General features: G+C 34.3%; 2 protein-coding genes across 2 annotated transcripts; one reads left to right on the forward strand and one right to left on the reverse strand.

Annotated features, from left to right (window-relative positions):
• The first annotated feature begins 9,481 nt into the window (after window positions 1–9,481).
• On the forward strand, window positions 9,482–13,769 carry LOC125203962. Its single transcript, XM_048102492.1, has 14 exons — window positions 9,482–9,857; window positions 10,098–10,219; window positions 10,287–10,375; window positions 10,457–10,492; window positions 10,615–10,708; window positions 10,863–10,952; window positions 11,089–11,153; window positions 11,225–11,721; window positions 11,810–11,876; window positions 11,991–12,101; window positions 12,184–12,888; window positions 12,967–13,038; window positions 13,117–13,257; window positions 13,395–13,769. Exons 1-14 carry the CDS (start codon window positions 9,655–9,657, stop codon window positions 13,506–13,508), a joined length of 2,406 nt encoding a protein of 801 aa, XP_047958449.1. The 5' UTR covers window positions 9,482–9,654; the 3' UTR covers window positions 13,509–13,769.
• Window positions 13,770–14,131: 362 nt separating this feature from the next.
• On the reverse strand, window positions 14,132–16,355 carry LOC125207545 (reticulon-like protein B2). The gene is made up of 5 exons (XM_048106930.1): window positions 16,043–16,355; window positions 15,001–15,181; window positions 14,763–14,904; window positions 14,560–14,629; window positions 14,132–14,479 (listed from the first exon to the last, which is right to left on the reverse strand). The coding sequence occupies exons 1-5, from the start codon at window positions 16,248–16,250 to the stop codon at window positions 14,310–14,312; spliced, it is 771 nt and encodes a 256-aa protein (XP_047962887.1). The 5' UTR covers window positions 16,251–16,355; the 3' UTR covers window positions 14,132–14,309.
• Window positions 16,356–18,683: the final 2,328 nt, after the last annotated feature.

Below are 18,683 nucleotides of genomic sequence, written 5' to 3' on the forward strand. Positions count from 1 at the left end.
GTACAGCTGTATTAATAAGCAGCACTAAACATTATTATCTTAGTGATGTTAAACTACAAATTGAAGCAGACGCCTATGAAGAAATCCATATATTCTATAGCTAATTAAGTGATAACTTATTAAGTTATAAGTCATCGTGGCATGTTCCCACCGTCGCTGAGGGCCCTTTGCTTTATGAATTATGATCACCGTCATATTTTCTACTACATCTACATCATTAAGTCAAATATGTTGTGAACAACAGATCAGCTTGACAATTAATACTGAAATAATATCCGAATTCATATCATGAATTTTAATTATCCTCGTGTTTTTTAGATCAAGTCATATTCGCCCACCACATCAATTTGAAGGCACTTGATTTTTTTTAATTAAATTGGGGTTTCGTAAAATACAACGAGCTTAGCACGCCGCCATTCCTTATTAAATTGGAGTATATTTCTTCGAAACTCAGTTTTTTCCATTTCTGGCATGCAGTAAACCCCTAATTCACGCGGAAAATGGGAATTTCAATCACTAAATTAGGCATTAAATCAAGGGGTGTCACATTTCATTATTTTTTTTTTCATGATTTATAAACGCAATAACATCTTGAAATGTAAGGACAAATTAAGAGCTGGCGTTCCTATCCATGTTGGACTGTCTGTTTGATGAATAATAAATATAATGAATATGGGCCAAGAAACTTCATAATTGGTATGGAAGAAAAATATGATTGTTACAAAAATGCGTCCAAAGTAAAAAACAAACATGGTGGATTTGGTTATATATTTTTGGCGCGGATGAAAAACTCCAGCTTTAGTTGGGATTCGCATGCGAAGACGAAACCCCATACACCGCCCTTGTTTATATTATTATCAAGTTGTAAAAATATATTGTAGTATAAAATTTTAAAAATAATATAGTATATTATTTTATTATTTTGATACTATATATTTTTCAAGTATTATGTGCTACCGAATTTGAACGATCAATGAGTGGTCCGATTTGGGTCGACTTCCACTTATTTTAATTTTCTTTGTTTTACTCATATAAAGCTCGAGGTAGAAACGAACTTTTATATATGTAACACTATATGCTTATTTAATTTGTATTTCGTCAACCTAATTTATTTTATTGAGCATGCAGAATTAAAGTACTCCATATGATTACATTCGATTATTCAATTTATACCGTGTGACACACATTAAGTTTCTGATTATCAGAATCAGTACACATCTATAGAGTTCTAAAATTTCCATGAGTTAATTTCTAAGCCCAATATAGTATTGGGCCTCATCTCACATGGGTTGCTCCGAAAATGATCTCAGCTATTCAATAATCTTTTTTAAAGTAATCCACTATTTATCTAAATGTTTCTTGTTCTTAGTCATTATTTCCTCTGCAACATGTCATCTTCTATTCCTATATTATTATTTGAAGCGGTAAAACAATTCATCAAATATTTGGTTTGCATGATTAATAGATCGTATTAAATATTTTAGCATACATCTTTTATATTATCACTCCAGAGTTAGTTGATTATTTAATCATCCATCAATCTAGCTGGTAAAGTTAAGCAATTATATAAAATTAAGTTCAGTTTCAAATAATTTATTTGATAAAATTAATTAATTTATATAAAATTATAATCCCAAAATTGAAAAGTGAAAAGTAAATCATTCACATTATTTCAAAGAGAATGAAAATATATAACTATAAAATTAAAATATAAAGAAGAAGTAATGAAAAAAGTGAAAAACATATGCTAAGATTAAATTTGGGAGAGATAGCGGAGAGGAGTACATTTAGTCATTTACTATTGAAATGAGATTTTGGGTAATAAGTACGTACGGAATTAGAATCCAATTTCAAATTGAAATATTTTTGTATAATCAAATATTGAATTTAGAATTCGAGACTGCATTTTTGAACAAAAAAGCCTACAATTTCATTATACCAAGTACAACATCTTGGTAATGAATTATGAAAGCACTAAAAGCTACAGTATACTGTACTAAAAAAGCAAATTCATACTATATCCCTATGGAAAGCATCTATAAATTATAAATCATCGATCATTACCACAGAATTATACTTCACCCATGATTTCACAATCTTAATTCAGTGATGAACACCTCCAATTTATTAATACCGTAGATAAATAAAACGGATCGATTTTACATACTGCATAAAGATAGTTTTTTAAACAAACAAGACAATAATATTATACTAAAAGTTTACAGCAAAATGTTAAAATATATACTTACTTTTTCAGTAATTAAATGAAATAGACTCATTCCTAACCTTGAAAGAGATTTGTGACCTGCCGAAGCCACATTCAACCAATGGAAAAAAGGTTAAAACTCGTGAATCATTCAACATATTACAAAGAAAAAGTTGATTAGCAAGAGTACTAAAACATAATTCTTGAAACTTGAAAGTGGTTAGAAACAAATATGATGCATAAAAATATAAATGATTAAACTTTTTTTTTTAATCCCAAAGATGTGAGTTTGATTATATGATCGTTGACGTGATGTTAGAGGACCTAAAACCATGCATCAAATCGAATACCTAATTTTCTGTCACATGCCCAGAAAAAGTTAAATTAATGTCGGTCTCACATTTGAGAGAAATCAATTGAAAAGCAACCGCACAAATCAATGTAATTATTTGCACGAAAACAGATCTTATTTTGTCCACGACTGTCTGTCTAATTCTTAACAATAGGAAGCTTCCCATAATAATATACGTAATGGAGTAGTAATATATAGATTCTCTTGACAAATTATCTAATTCTGGCTTTGTCCTTGCAAAAAAAGTGCCAACTTTCACTTTTGGAAATGTTTGCACTTTCTGTCTTAGATTCTATACGATTAACTATCAGCATGTATTGGAATAACCATTTCAAAATAAAATGAAAGTACTTACTGATAAGTGTAGTCACATAAATCCGGACAAAGAAAATGTATATAGAATCGGAACTGGAGCAGCAGTCAAGGTTTGTTCGGAACCACGGTCAACGGGTTGAACTATAACCGCCGTAGCGACTTAATTAGGTGGTTGGGAATTGGGATACGATTAGGCATTTTCCAATTCTTGAAATTTATAACAAAATAATATAGGATGAAAAATCGGACAATTTTGAAATGAAATTGTTGGTTTCAATTCAAAGTTAGAACTGGTGAAACCCTTGTCAAGTCAGTTGCGGATCGAAACTATAGAACAGGCTATTTCCGATCCAACGTCAAGACTATTACTAATTCTACTATTTGGTCTCCATTATTTTTAGGCTTAAAGCCACTTATCTTGTGTGCAATAAAGGTAACGGTTAGGTGATTGCTAGCTAGATGCTATATGCACCTATATAAGCAATTAAACATGCATGCCTGGTCTTTGTTAAGCCCACGTCATTAATTAACAGAACTTATATACCTAATGTGATTTGCATTAGTATTTAAATGAAAGAAGCCATCTTAGCTTTGAGTTGGTCAAGAAAGCGAGAGCAAACCTTGTATTTGTATATGAAGCAAAATTTAAGACAAAGGATTTAGGTTCATGTGAAATAAATTGAAAGAGTGAGGACGATATATTATGATTAGATAAATTAAAAGGGTGTGTTTTAATGGAGTACTTGTTTTGGAGTACTGTTTTCTCCCAAAACAAAGGATGTAGAGTTGTTTACTGGCTTTTAACTTTTGACCTACTTGGCTATGGGTGGGTCACTCTAATTTGTGTTTCCTTCTATAAATAGGAGTATAAACATATGATTAAAGTATAACTAATATTAAGTGCATAACTAGAGAATAATTCTCAGCTATTAGATCAAAACGATCTAGTTAACTATATGGGCGTTTTACTGGACAATATGAATTTAAGAATAAGGAGTGAAACAAAATATTATACTAGTGAAGTATTTACTCCGTGAAGGATTTAGTTCACTGTAATGGCGTTTTGGTTCACTCTTTCGTGTAGTGAACTAAATTCGTGTTCTCTAGTTATGCAGTTAAGTAATGGTTTCCCTAGATCACTACTCGGCGCTTAGCTTGAATTCTAGTACAAAATCTTTCAAAGGAAAAAGATAGTATCCTAGTTTTGATATTTTTGAGTATTAAGGTATATCATCCTTCTAAATAGAATGATATTAACTGATTGATAATTAAACCTAACATTAATTTAATCAAATCCACCAATTTTTGTTAGAGAGTAATGTCCGACTCACTTTTTTGATGTAAAACAAGAGGAAAAGCTCGAACCACTCAAAAGGTCGCGAGCAGAGTACTAAACCTAGAACATGCAAAACAAACTAGCAAGAACTAATATTAGCACAGAGCAAACACAATCAAACAAACAAATCAAGAGGGACATCGTAAATAGAAACATCAACAACAAAAACGGAACATCCGTCATCAACAAAGCTATAGAATCACTACACACCATGAATAGAAGGGGTGGGCTGGAAAGTAACCTCACTACTAGAAAAAATAACTGTTTGTTTCATTGTTTCTTGGCATTTTATTCATAAAATTTCATCCTAGATGAGTTATTACCCCTACCAAACATGTCAACTACCTTCTAATTTTAGGTGAGTCCTCGGCGCAATAATTGACCGGATGGATAAGAAAACTCTGGCACACTACCCATAATCGATAACCTAAGCCCAAAGAATGGGTTTCACTTAATTAAAACAGATGTTTTCTTTTTTATTGGTTAAACTTCTAAAAGCGAAAATTCATGGTACCATTTTGGGCTATTAATTAACTGTTGATGTCTTTATAAATCTGTAGTAGTAATAATTTTCTTGTGAGCTCAAACAGATACTATAATAAATCTGGACAAATATAGAAAGGCCAAATGATCAAGAATATTAAAGAAGATTATTTTCGACCTATATGAAACGAAACTTATCAATAAAGCCAATTTTTTGGGGGGAGCAATAAGGTTTTACACACGCAAATACACGTAGACACACACATGACAATCCACAATAGATTGAAGGGCACATGATGTATAAGATTCTAAATAAGCCCTCTCAACCATATATTTAGAAAGTGAGACAACAACAGTCTTGCATTCCATGATTATTACTTTAATAATCTTGTGGTTTTACATATCACTATTTGTTTGTATTTTATTTATTTTGGTGGGAGTTGAACTTTTGTTAGTAAAATAAATTACAACCGACATGTCACACACTTTGGTGGGGTTAATTGATATGCCATAAAGCAGCAAATAAACTTCTGGAGTTCTAATTTGGTGGAGGGTCCGGTTTATGTCAACTTCCTTCAACATCATTGTCCATAAAATTTAAAATAAGATATTACGATTATAAAAAATATTATAGTTACATGAAAAGAGACTCTTTTATAACTTCCTTTGTAGTAAAAGATTTCACTTTTGAGTTTTAGTGTGGTGTTCTATGTATGGCGTGACCTAATAATTGATACGTACGTATTAGTTTGTTAGATGAATTTCCATGTATTTATAGGTATTTTAAAATAATAAAATTATTTTTAAATGGTCTAATTAGGTGACACAAGAGGAATAACAATACTTCTAATGCAGTTTCGTAAGAAATTATGGGAGAAGTTGAGTGGCGCTTATAACAATATTGTTAAAGTAGATTTTGAGTGATGTCCTCGGTCATCATCTTTTTCTCCTTTTAGTTATAAGATTCTAACTTTTTAGATATGCGAAATATTTTTTAAGAATCAAGAGTATCCAGAAAATTCTATGGATGCAAGTAGCCAAGAGAAATACTCCCTATTTACAAAATAAATCTTTAACCGCCAATTACTAATTAAAGAAGTTTTAGACCAGATTTTATTGTCACTGCCAAACAAAAATGACTAAGAAATTTTCAAATAGGAGGCTAATTTATGTTTATAAATATTCCGTCAATGCTTATAAAACATTTTCATTATTGATGTCCCAACTAAAATTAGGAAATGCAAATTGAAGTGTCCTAGAAAAGAAAACGATTAAGATAATATGTCCTCAACTGAGGATTGCTTTCTTTTGCATCATAAACTTATTTTTTAATTCTTTGTTTTTTGTCCTTAAGCTTTTCTAGTGTGTGGAGGGTGCTGCTCTTGTCTCCATCAGTTCCATTGTAATGAAATGTTCGTGAATTTTGAGAAAGAGAGTTGCGTCAAATGTGTTCTCGCTTATCATGTTTTTATATCATTTTTCAACTATTTTGTAACATTTTTCTAAAATGAGGGCGAAAAAAAGCGTCTCTATTATCTTGGGACAGAGGGAGTATTAGCATAGGGAAACACTTGGAAAGACATAGACATACTATGAATGCACCTCATAAAATCAACGATGGTTACTGCCAATCGAAAGTATTCACAGAGAGACCCAAAGTGTTTTGCCAAAAGCCATCCTTTTCCAACCATGCAAAGGATGTTTATGCATAATTGAGGGTTTGGGGTGAAGTAGAAGAGTTGTCTAAGAAGTTAATTGAGTGACTGTCACCATCACAATTGACATGACCCAAATCGAAGAGGAAACCATCTTGTTTGCGTCTCTTATATACACTCCTACCAAAAACTATGCTCATTTCTCAAGTTGCGCACATGCCATTACTACACCAATCAATCCTATAACTACTTTTTTAGTTCAATACATTAATACCATTTTTGTAACTGTTTTTTCATGGAAAATGGTGGATGATTTTTTTAAAATAGTTTCCAATACTATATGAATTTTCGTATCTAGCAACACACAATTGTTTATTTTGCTATTGGGCTCGCTTTAACTAGCGTTCTATAGCTAAAGATGTGAACCAATAATCGATCCAAACTAATAGTACAAGCTTTTTTTAAAAGTCTTGTAATTAGTCCGAAATTATATTGGAGAACCACTTTTCTTACCGACTTCCACCACTATGAACTTTTAGTCTCCCCCAAAGACTCATAAAGGTTGAGCAATACTCCTATTTACTAAAGAAATAGTTAAGAGGTTTGATATTTTGTAAATTACTTGGAAAATACAATTAATAATAGAATAAAGCGTGTGCCACCCACTGAACTAAGATTGCACGCTAATTGCCACTTCTCAATTTTCTATTTTCAGCTAATTATTAAAGTTTGTATATAAAGAACATTTTCGATCCATGTATGCAATATACTACTACTACAATATATGGGTGGTTACCTACTTTCTTCGTTTAACGATACTTGAGTAATTTCTTTTTTGCACTCGTTTTAAAAAAGTAATACTCCCTTCGTCCTTAAAAATTTGTCCCATTTTTCTATTTTCATCCGTCCCAAAAAAAATTCTCATTTTACTTTTTACCATTTTTTACAGTGAACCATGTATATATTCCACTAACTCAATTCTACTCACATTTTATTAAAACTAATATATAAAAATAGAACTCATCTTCCACTAACTTTTTCAATTTACTTTTCATTACATTTCTTAAAACCCACGTTGGGTCAAAGTGAGACAATATTTGGGGGACGGAGAGAGTAATAAATAATTAAAGTGAAGAAGAGAATAATATAGAGGAGAGCAGGGACGGAGCCAGAAATTCTACATAGATGGGGCAAAAATATACATAAAGATATTTTAATACATTGAGAAGGGGCAAAAATAAGTATATTTTAAAAAAAATTAAAATTAACTTATTAAAAGTAGTATACATAAATTATTTCTAGGTGGGGCATTTGCCCCTTGTGAACTCCAAATAGATCCGTCCCTGAAGGAGAGTCTTCTCATTTGTATTTTCTCTCTTACTTTACTATCTCTCCGCTTTAACTATTTATTAGTATAATTTTTAAAAATGAATGAAAATAAATGATTCGAGTATATATTGTGAGACAAATGGAGTATCAGAAAAAAGCGTAGGATGTGCGGCCACCCCTTTTTTGAGACTGTCCACATTTCATAACAGAAAATGTAGTACTAGTAATTGATAAGGGGTGAAGTGATTAATTATGATGTGAATGCATATTGTATTAGAGACTGCTGTCCCCAGCTAGTTGCGATTATTGCATGTAATGTATTTACCGAATTTGTTTAATTACTTTTTAAAAAGATAATCGTGGCCGACTTTTTATTTTTCAAATCTTCTCTTCCCTTAAATCATGTATCTATTGTTAATTTATGGCAAAAAAATGATGTTGGAATATTTTATTCTTGGACCTATTTTAGAAGGACCCGACGAATGCATGCCATAAAATTTGTCTGCAAATATTTGCTTTAAATAAAATAATATACTATGTCACATTTTTTCACGACAATCGGATCTCAAACAACAGTCAGAATGGTGTAGATGACAGCCAATAGAACTCTGCCAGGTGTATTTGAAGACAATGCCAACGGATTGGTGGACGAAAAAAGAGCCTGAATTTCACTTGTTTCATTAATATCTTTACTAATTTAAAAACAGTGAATAATTACTCAAAAAAAAGATGGTATTACAACTTATTTATTTGTAATAAGGGAACATTTGGTGTTAGTCAACTTAAACTTTATGTGGGATTTCTGAGAATATGATTACATCAATGAAACGTTACATATTGAGATTAACATAGCTCTCGGATTCAGTAGATACCAACTTGTGCCTATTACTTGTTCAATTTTATCATCCTTTTCTGGTCTTCACTAATTGTCGTATTTAATTTTTTTTAATAAATGAATATCATATTTTAATAATTCATTTTATTTATAATTATTATAAAATCAGTAAATATAAGTATGGTTCACATTCTACAAATTTTTTACTTTTTTATTTATTGATAATGTCAAACAATTTCTTAGTACCCACACCGACTAACTATAAGACGATTAATAGGTGCATAATGAAGTACTAACATTATACATATTCTAAGATTCTTTATTTCCTTATAGTAACCGTTCATCAACATTTGTTTTCATCAAATTTCACAGAAATCCTGCATTATACTCCCTTCGTCCCCGACTAAGAGTCACACTTTTCCATTTCGGTCCGTCTCCAATTAAGAATTACACTTTATTTTTACCATAAATAGTAAGTAGGTCCCACATTCCACTAACTCAATATACTCATATTTTATTATAAAACCAATATAAATAAATGGGTCATACATTCCACTAACTTTTTCAACCAACTTTTCTTTACAATTTTTAAAACCCATGTTCAGTCAAAGTGTGACTCCTAATGGGGGACGGAGGGAGTATATATGAAGAAACCGTGTTAAGAAATATAAATAAATACCTGAAATAACAATATCTTGTAGTCAATTAGTCGTCCCCTATGGGAAATTTCTTAAATTAGAAAGATAATATAAAGTCTGCTTATTCATACTATACTTTCCTAATAAAACTCGATTTTTTCTCCATGTAGCTAAACACATTAACCCCTTTTTCTGACATCCTTTTTCTGACATATTGGCAAAAATATGTCAAAAAAAGTAAAGTCGACCAAAATTTGGTTAGTTATTGAATGCTTCTCTCTCATAGCTGGCTATATATATAGCAATAGCAATAGCAATAGCATAGCGTCATCCTCACAATATTGCCTGCTCTATTTACCTGTCAATTAATTCACAATCACAAACCAAAGGAATTGACCAACGTCTCATTCGGAACCAAAAAATCTGCATTTCCCCTCCGTTATTCTGCCCATTTTCCTATACGTATATCCGTCTATGTACGTATAGGTATTGGTTGTTGGTGATTATGGAACAGAACCACGTATTGTTGTCGGCATTGAGCGTCGGCGTAGGAGTCGGCCTCGGTCTGGCCTCCGGCTCCACGTTCGGCCGATGGACCTCCGCCGCCGAAGGCGTCACCCCCGAGGGAATACACCTCGAGCTTCTCCGATTGGTTGTTGATGGAAAGAGCTGTGGAGTTTCCTTTGAGGAGTTTCCATATTATCTCAGGTTAAATTTATACAAAATCATCATTTTTTTATACTAGTTTCCATGGAAAGAATAAGCATTTTCTTTTTCTGTGCCTTAGTTTATGTTTTCCTGTTTTATTTTGGTTTTGGGATAAAATTTGCTGTTTTCCTGCCAAAATTTGTTAGCATAGTTCAAGTCTTCATATCTACAAAGATGTATGACAATTATATTGTTCCTAATAAATCTTAACCAAAATGTCTGTCTTGATGTATCCGACAGTGAGCGAACGCGTCTCTTGTTAACAAATGCAGCTTATTTTCATCTGAAACACTTGGACGTCTCTAAGCACACTCGAAATCTGTCCCCTGCAAGTCGGGCTATATTGCTCTCAGGCCCTGCAGGTAACACATTGCTTTTTCACGAATTTTCATTTTCCTTTACATTTCTTATCCTGTTATGGCTTTGCAGAACCATACCAGCAAACGCTTGCTAAGGCGCTAGCTCATCAGTTCGATGCCAAGTTGCTGCTCCTCGATATGGCCAACTTTTCGCTTAAGGTGTGTTCATCTCATTGAAATTTGTTCTTTCTTACGCGTTCTCTGATCTGGTTTTTACTTGTTTTTGTCAATCAACCACAGATCCAAAGCAAGTTCGGTAGCATCAATAAAGAGACTGTGAGTACTTGTTTTATTGACTAGATTAACTTTATGATAATTGATAGGTGTACATGAAGATGGTCGTCGTTTATCGAATATCCATCAACCAATGTTAATTAAATCCAGTTTTCCTATTGTAGTCTCTGCAGAGGTCCATCTCTGAAGTAACATTTGAACGAGTAACCAGTTTTCTTGGTTCGTTCTCTGCACTTCCTTCAAGAGAGGACGACAGAGGTACAAGATCATTCATGATGCTATTTTCTATTCATAGAATATGAACTCAGATTTTCTGTATACTAGAACAGTCATGCATGCTTGGTTTTCTTTATACATCTATCTATTTTAGCAACTAACAGTGTGTCACACTTAACATTTTCTTGAAATGAAGAAATCAAAAAACCTCCACAGCATCGGAGAGCTTCCTCTGTCTCTTCAGATATGAGCAGCATCAGTTTACAGTCATACTCTTCAAGTACAGGTTGAGTATACATTCTCCTAATCGCATCTATTATTCTTTACATGCAAGTTTATGTCAAAAAAATTTCAAGCATGTTGTCCAGTTTCTCATCGTATCTTGCATATCATCTTATACTTGGTCCTTTTCCCTTTCTTAGCTCCTTCTAAACGCTTGAACAGCTGGAGTTTCGATGAGAAGGTTTTTGTGCAGTCACTTTATAAGGTAGCTTCAAGAATCCCTTTGATGTGATCAAATATTGGCTTGCTACATCATTAAGGGAATGCCATTTGCAGGTGTTGGTTTCACTTTCTGAAACTGGTTCTATAGTTCTGTATATCCGGGATGTTGACAGGCTACTTCTCCAATCTTCTAGACTATATAAGATGTTCAGTAGAATGTTGAAGAAATTATCAGGATCAATCTTGGTACTCGGTTCCCAAATGTTGGGCCTTACCGAGGAATCAAGGATAGTTGATGATCGGATTAGTCTGTTATTCCCTTACAATATCGAGATCAGACCCCCGGAAGATGAAACTAATCTTCCGAGCTGGAAAGCTCAGCTCGAAGAGGATATAAAGAAGATCCAGTTTCAGGATAGCAGGAATCACATTGCTGAGGTACTTGCTGCAAATGATCTAGAGTGTGATGATTTAGGATCCATCTGTCATGCCGACACCATGCTCCTCAGTAACTACATCGAGGAAATCGTAGTTTCTGCCCTGTCATACCATTTGATGTCTAGCAAGGATCCCCGGTATCGTAATGGGAAGCTTCTCATATCATCAGTCAGGTTGGATATGAATAAAATTATTCATTTTTATAAATTGTGTCCCTTATTTTGTGATATTGTTTTCTTAACTTCACTGCATTTGGTACAGTCTGGCACATGGATTAAGCCTTTTCCAAGAGAGGAGGAAGAGTGGCAAAGATGCCCTTAAATTGGAGGTAAATGCTGACTTATTCAAGGCTTTTCCTATCTCAATCCTGCTTTTCTGTGTTCCTAACTTTATATTGTAATATTACCACTCGTTTAACGGATCATGTTTATAACAACGACAGAATGCTGCTGGATCGAAACCTGGGGCAAAGCCGGGGAGCAAGAGTGCACCGGAGAAATCAGTCGGTTCAACAAAGACTGATGCTGAGAATGCATCAGCCATTAAGGTCCCGGTAAGTCCTGAACACGAATCACGACACTGATCCTTAATGGAATGATCGTTTAACTAGTATGTTATTTTGGTGCTTATGCCAGGAAGTACCTCCAGATAATGAATTCGAGAAGCGGATAAGGCCAGAAGTCATCCCTGCAAATGAGATCGGAGTGACATTTGCCGATATTGGAGCTCTGAATGACATCAAGGAATCACTTCAGGAGCTGGTGATGCTTCCTCTTCGAAGGCCAGACCTATTCACCGGTGGGCTTCTCAAGCCTTGCAGAGGCATACTGCTCTTTGGCCCTCCCGGGACAGGAAAAACAATGCTGGCAAAGGCCATTGCCAATGAAGCTGGGGCTAGCTTCATAAATGTCTCAATGTCAACAATCACTTCAAAATGGTTTGGGGAAGATGAAAAGAACGTCCGAGCTCTCTTCACGCTTGCAGCCAAGGTTTCCCCTACCATAATCTTTGTCGATGAGGTAGACAGTATGCTCGGGCAGAGAACAAGAGTGGGAGAGCATGAGGCGATGCGGAAAATCAAGAACGAGTTCATGTCACATTGGGATGGGCTAATGACAAAGGCTCGGGAGCGGATACTTGTTCTTGCAGCAACTAATAGACCATTTGATCTCGATGAAGCCATTATTAGGCGGTTCGAGCGCAGAATTATGGTCAGCCTACCTTCAGTGGAGAACCGAGAAATGATATTGAGAACACTGCTATCCAAGGAAAAAGTGGAAGTCCTAGACTTCAAAGAGCTTGCAGTCATGACAGAAGGCTACAGTGGAAGTGATCTTAAGGTTTGTTTGGCTATTTGGAAGTTGTCGAATTTGTTTGTTTTTTTTATTATCTTCCATTAACATGGCTATTGGAAACAGAATTTGTGTGTAACCGCAGCTTATAGACCAGTCAGAGAACTCATAAAGCAGGAGAGAGAGAAGAAGGATAAGGTACTTCAATTTCTTACAAAAATGATCAACTTTTAACTCTCAATACATCAGTTTCCACTAACAGCTTTGCTTGGTCAGGAAACTAAAGAGGAAAAGAAGCAGATAGATGATGAGGAGAGCTCTGAATATGATTCTGCTTCCAAAGAAGAAACTAAAGAGGAAAAAACAATATCATTGAGGCCCTTAAACATGGAAGATTTTAAGCAGGCCAGGAATCAGGTAACGTGACTACGCTTACCATACGAATGTATTTCTTGACAGCATGATCAATTTCTTGTTAGCGATATTTGTTTGATCCATTGCTCTGAACTTCATATTGACATGTAAAGTTTCATGATTAATCCATGATGGTGCAGGTTGCTGCTAGTTTTGCTTCCGGGGGCTCCGTAATGGCTGAGCTTAAGCAATGGAATGATCTCTACGGAGAGGGGGGTTCGAGGAAGACAGAGCAGCTATCTTACTTCCTCTAGAGCATCGCAAGTTTGCGTGTCAAAACATTCAACGGTGTTTAGTTCTTGTCGAACGTTGGAATTGCTTGAGATAACCACGGGATTTGGTCTGCATCAGCCTCAGGGGATTTTTAATGTTTTGGTTCGTGTTGGATTTTGTAGTTTTTACATGCTTATTTGTGAAAAATGTAGGCTTGGATATAGTAGCTGTAAATAACGCCATATGTAGAACATCCATGCGGATTTAGCCATTTGTTATTCATTTGTGTGAATTTGAATTAATAGTAGTATGAAATATCAGATTTATCAAAATTCCATTTCCACTTTTTTAGTGTATTTGCTCTAAACAAACATTAGCTAAGGATCTACTCCTCTGGTAAAAATACCGAATCATCTAGTGACTTTTTTGAGACTCCATATCTCACTTATTTTGTCGTGTTAATGCATCAAGAACATAGAAACTTTAAAGCATTTTTTGTTACTCGATATCCCTTTTAACACCTGTTTTCATCTCCTTCATTGACTATATTCACAACAGCAATAAAAAATCTGAATAATCTATACTACCTTTTATAAAGTTTAGACAGATAACTATTAATACCACATAGTCGATTGGAAGTCGTAGAAATTTTAAATAATGCAGAGGCAACACAATAGAAAATGCCTAATATAGTAACGCACATGTTTTTCCATTAGGAACCCACAAAAAAACAAACTGGTGAAAACATGGGTTCTATAAGACCAAGTAAGTTGTGAAACCAATCAAAGCAGCACAGCGACCCAACAGATTTACTTTCACATAGCAACACACCTCCAAAAGGTTTACAGGAACTTCTTATCCTTCAACGGCCCTCTCAGAATTTTACTCAAGACCTGGGAACTGAACACAGCGTATTGTTTCTTCAGCTCTGCCTCAGCTTTCTCTGCAAAAGCGTCAACCTGATCCTCGTATTTTTCATAAAGCAGAGGCACTGAGTGCAACAAAAGGAAACCTGTTTTTGGAGGGAAAAACATTAGTAACTCAAGGAGAAAACTCGATTAAGAAAATGTGGTCAATCAGCCATGCACTTACCGACGTAGAACAAGGTGAGGAAGTTGAGGCAGCTTCCCAGTATAGAAAGAACCCATAGTCCAGCAATCACCTAAAAGCACATGACCCCCCGAAAAAACAATGAGTTCTTAGATGTGAATCAATCATCACACATTTCATACGAATCAATACTCCAATCACTCAAACATTCATATATGATTAAGGGAATAATAAGATTAACATACTGCAAGGAAGCTCTTCACATCTTTCCCTGATGCAACATCTCGGAGGATGGCAAGAGAAAAATTGATTTCACTCCGGAATGCAGAAGCTACATCCCATACAATATCCTCAGGAATAACAACTTCAGGGATTCTAGGTGGAGATCTGAAAAGCATGAGAGAGGAAGTAAGTTGCCTTTTCTAGAGCACAAATTTTTAAAAATCAAAAAATGAGTGCTCGTAGGTTGGTCAGTAAGCATACTTTTTGATAAAAGAGGCTGCATTAGACCACAGAAAAACGATTGCTAGACCAAGAATCAGGATATGGCACACTAGCGTTAGCAAATGGTATTCAAGCAGTTCAAAAAGCACCCAAATCACTGTCGCAACACCAAGAACGCCGGCAGATACTTTCTTGTCCCTCCATAAAAAAATATCAGCAGCTGCAAGAAAATTCAATCAAGTACAGACTTGTAACAATACAGGTGCATAGGAAGAAACAATACGTCAGATTGGCATCTTAACTTCATATCAGTCAAATACTTGTTTAGTTCATATGTTCCACAAATAATGCAGCCAAAAGGAAATCCAACACACACATACCAAACTCACTATCAGGAAATCCAACACACACATACCAAACTCACTATCTACTAATGCACATTATGTTTTCCATTTGAACAGCCTAATGGCAGCAAAAAGATCATGTTGTTTCTTAATCCAGCATACAGTTTGATACATAAGACAAAACCAGATTCGTTATTCAACTATCGTGAAGTTAACATTCGGTAAGAATATAAACAGAACAAATAATCAAGTATCAAAGCTATCTGAGGATCTGGAAATAAATGAACAAGGAAATATCACTTCCTGAAACAATTAGCTAAAGAGAAGAAACTACAGCAGAGCTCCTATTTCTTCTCATTTTAACTTCGAAGGATAACACTCAAAATTTGCTTGTTATCAGGAACTTTTTTCGATAGAACATCCATTTCTTAAAACAGAAAACTACATCGGGCATATCAATTCATTTGTAAACAAGTGAATCAATAGAGAAAACATAACATCCATCTTTTCTCACTCACTCACTAAACAAATGTACGCTATTTCATACTAATACAAAAAATCCAATCCCTAAATTTAGTTGTAAACACAAGTAAATAAATCATCAATTAAAGTAATGAAACCTAAACACTTCCCTCCAGAAACATAAACAAATTCCCCAGTTTCAATAAACACATAGTAGTTTTTAGAGTACAAGAGTAATAAAAAACAATCTAAAAACTCCAAATATAATGTCATACGTTTTCCACCGCCTAGAACCTTGTGAAGGGGCTTTTCGCGGCCGAACAGGCGATAGATCTTGGACTTGACGGTGGATGCAGCCGATTTGATGTCGTTATCGCCGTCAGAATCCGATGACGACGAATCAGCATCGTGCAATTTCTCCGTGATCTTATCGATCAGAGATTCAGATTCGTGCTTCTCATGCTCGACGGTGTGCTCAGCCATCGATTCCAAATTCCAATCTCAGTCGCCGCCTTACGATGATTTCTATCAATATTTCAGACTTTTTCCGAGAGGTATTGTTTCCTTGAATGAGATTTATCGACAATGAAAGCCGAGTGAATTTTAAAAAGTGATGGTCGTTCGGAGTTCCGGAACCTGAGGTTCGGAGTAACGGAAGTCCAGAAAAGAAGCAATCGACCCACGTTATGATTTAACGGACGTTAGGTTTAAGATACATAATTCGAAGATATCACGACTTAAAATCTTAAAAGCTTTGATTCTAAAAAAAGGCTTAAATCTTGCATAAAATTTGAAAATAACAGCAATAGCAATAACAATGAATTGCACTTGACTTGTGATATGTATAATCGAAAATCAATTTTATTATATCACGCCTCTCTATGCAGTATTGCCCATATAAAGGCATGGTTTGATTTATAAGATATTCTGTTTAATTGATTACATTTTTAATAAGGCATGGTTAAGTAAAAGCTCTCTTGTAATTATGTTAATAAATTTCTGCGAATATATCAACAATGACTACTCATTTTATGGTTCTGAAATGGGGTGAGAGGTGATGGGAATAAAACTTATGCGGCCCAGGCCCACTTATGTTATGTAAATGATCTAAACCCATATAATATGTAACCAATAAATCCATCTAAACTTCATGGTAGCGCATTCTGAATTACTTAGATATGATAATGATGAGATACAAATATAGAATAAACTAAAATGAGAATCGTTTAAGATTAAATTAATCACATTGGTAGAAGTGATATGAATAATTATGAGATATAGTAATACTCCATAATTTTGGTAGCAATGGAGTAGAGGCATGAATACTATCACAAGCCGAACTGTTGACTAAAAAAGACTAAAGGCCAAAAGTGGTCCTTAATACGTGACGATTTTACGATTTTGGTCTAAAACATTATCTTTTGAATTATTTGATCCTCCACAATTGAAAACGGGCCGGATTTAGTCCTTTTTGGACGGCACCGTTAAAAATTGACGGTCAACGCATTTTAAAGCTATTTTGATCCGGCCTGTTTTCAATTGTGGAGGACCAAATAATTCAAAAGATAATGTTTTGGACCAAAATCATAAAATCGTCATATGTTAAGGACCACTTTGAGCCTTTACTCACTAAAAAATAATTGAACACCATATAGGATTAGATATTTAGTCACAAGTACTAATATATCACAATCAAACACCTATTACCTATATGGAGTATCTACTCCTTTCGTTTTACCGTGATAGGGTCATTTTACCATTTCGAGAAGTTTCCTCATAGTTGAGTCATTTCTATATTTGGTAACTTTTTTTTCTTTCTTACTTTGCTCTCTCTTACTTTATTCTCTCTACATTTTCCTCTCTCTTACTTTATTCTCTCTACATTTTCCTCTCTCTTACTTTTTTATCTATTTATTTAACACACCCAACATTCATTTCTAAAACTCTGTGCCCAAAAGTTCTGCCTCAACTATGGCGAAACGGAGTGAGTATTAAGCAGTAACTCATGTTACATAAAATTGTGATCAAAATTCCACTGCTAAAGGTAAAGGCCCCATGAATGTATTAAACAGGTACTATTAAATTTCAAGTACTACATCTTTTCTAAACCGAATAAGAACAAGAACTGGAATATAGATAAAGCCACTTATTCAGCTAAGCAACTCAATGGCCTAATAAATGATTAATCACAACCTCATACGTATGAACCCTGTAAATGCGATCTATAATTAAATCGAAATCAAGAACTCCTGGTAGATTCATCTCAGAATAATTCAACAAGTAATTAAATGGCATCTTAATATCATATCCCTACACTAGAGAAATAGTTCAATTTGTTAACTGGTTAAAATATAGGGGAAGTAAAGTAGATATTGATGACTTACCTTTGATTCCATGAGGTTTGTGTGGAAGAAAGAGAGAAATTTGGAGTTGGGTAGCAGCAGCCAGCAGCCAGCAGCCCTCTCTTCTCCTGATCTTGAATTTGATGTCACCGAACTAAAAATTAATTACATGTGTAATCAATAAATATTAACTAAAAAACATTTCTAATAATCTCGAAACAGGAGTAAATTGTTAAGATAGTACAAGGAGATCATGGAAACAAAAAATGTGATTGTAGCTGATTAGAGATGTAGTTTTAATGTAGGGAAAGTATATCCATGGGAATCCTAAAGAATATGCTGTTGATAGATTTGTTTATTGTAGATCCATGATTGGATGACTCATAATTTGCTGTGCATCCCAGATTCCCAGTTTCATGATAGTTTAAATGAACTCAAATGTAGGTTAATTGTAGAGTTCAATTTTACAACTAAAAATTGTACATTCAATTTTACAATACTTATAAAGAGAGTTAAAATTAACATAAAAATGATGCAATGAAAATGATGGTAACATTTTACTGTAGTCTATAGA

The sequence above is a fragment of the Salvia hispanica genome, chromosome 2 (assembly GCF_023119035.1).
Source record: "Salvia hispanica cultivar TCC Black 2014 chromosome 2, UniMelb_Shisp_WGS_1.0, whole genome shotgun sequence".
Lineage (NCBI taxonomy): Eukaryota > Viridiplantae > Streptophyta > Magnoliopsida > Lamiales > Lamiaceae > Salvia > Salvia hispanica.